This window comes from Impatiens glandulifera, chromosome 7 (assembly GCF_907164915.1).
Source record: "Impatiens glandulifera chromosome 7, dImpGla2.1, whole genome shotgun sequence".
Classification (NCBI taxonomy): Eukaryota; Viridiplantae; Streptophyta; class Magnoliopsida; order Ericales; family Balsaminaceae; genus Impatiens; species Impatiens glandulifera.
In genome coordinates this window covers 44,941,628-44,943,036 of record NC_061868.1, presented here as the reverse complement: position 1 = coordinate 44,943,036, position 1,409 = coordinate 44,941,628, and the positions used below count along the sequence as shown (strand labels likewise).

General features: G+C 33.7%; 1 protein-coding gene across 1 annotated transcript; it reads left to right on the top strand.

Moving 5' to 3' along the window:
* Positions 1-530, top strand: LOC124946107 (protein PHOSPHATE-INDUCED 1-like; the record flags this gene model as incomplete). The annotated part of the gene is made up of 1 exon (XM_047486674.1): positions 1-530. A coding segment is annotated over one exon (405 nt), but the record flags the coding sequence as incomplete, so codon positions are not given.
* Positions 531-1,409: the final 879 nt, after the last annotated feature.

The window sequence follows — 1,409 nt, the reverse complement described above, 5'->3', positions numbered from 1 at the left end:
TACAAGTTCGCATATATCTGGGTTGGAAACTCTGAAACACAATGCCCTGGCTACTGCGCTTGGCCATTTCATCAACCCATTTACGGTCCACAAAACCCACCGTTGGTTTCCCCTAACAACGACGTGGGTCTCGACGGAATGATCATTAACCTCGCCAGTCTTTTGGCCGGAACCGCCACGAATCCTTTCGGTAACGGCTATTATCAAGGTGCAGTCGATGCTCCTCTGGAGGCAGCTTCTGCCTGCCCGGGAATATACGGGAAAGGTGCCTATCCGGGATACGCCGGCGATCTGTTGGTGGATTCTAACGGAGCTAGTTATAATGCTAATGGCTGTAACGGTCGGAAGTTTTTGCTTCCGGCCATGTATGATCCTGCTACATCCACATGTTCCACGTTGGTCTGAAAACCCTAGACAGAAAAAACACTTCTTGTGATGATGTATGCTTATATATATTGTGAATAGAACCTTTTGTATTTCTTTGATTCAATTATATTTATTTATTTTGCCCAATTAAGAATTTTGTTCAATCGAATTCCATGAAAATCTATTAATAATCATAAGCTATATCACTATGTTAATCTTGAAACAATGTGACAAGATGACAATTCATAATCTGGATCTTTATTTTTAACTTATACCCAGCTTGACAAAGCAAAATAATTAAAAGTGAACATGTTTGATCATTTGATCTTATCTCCTCGGGCATCCACAGTTTGTTGTCAAAATAAACGATTTAAAATGTATATATTATATTAATAAATAAATATTCCCTTGTGAATAAAACAAAAATGTAAAGCAAGCAAGAAAGGCAGATGTTGTCGCAGGAAAGTTTATTTCAAACACTGCCACCCAGTGTCTCCTCTGCCTCATTGAGTCATTGTGGATAACTATGGATTTTATTTATCTAAATTAAAAATAAAAAAGGATATTCATGAATCTATTGGGCCTTATTTGATTTGGACTCAAAAATGATATTTCTATATAGTATATATTGAGTGAGTCATTGTGTATTAGGAATCTAGGATATCATGTTAATAACTATTATTATATTAGCCAGTTTTTGAATTATGTATTTTCATATTCAGTTTTTATTTTAAAAATTGTGACTTTTTATTACTTACTTTATTTATGTTAAAAATAATTTATAACAATAAAATTCGAATAATTCTATCAATAAGATCTTAACCCGCCAGTAACTCTTATTTATTATGTTGTTTGACGAGAGTTGCTCACACCTGGCTGTCCAAAACTATTTTTCTCGCTCCGAAAGCCCACATGAACGGAGTTGATGCTCCCATATTAAGAATTAAGAGTAATTTAAACACAGCGAAAAATAATAAATTAAATAAAAATAAAATAAAATTTATGTATAAGAGAAAATATACTATCATATATCAAAAGATTAA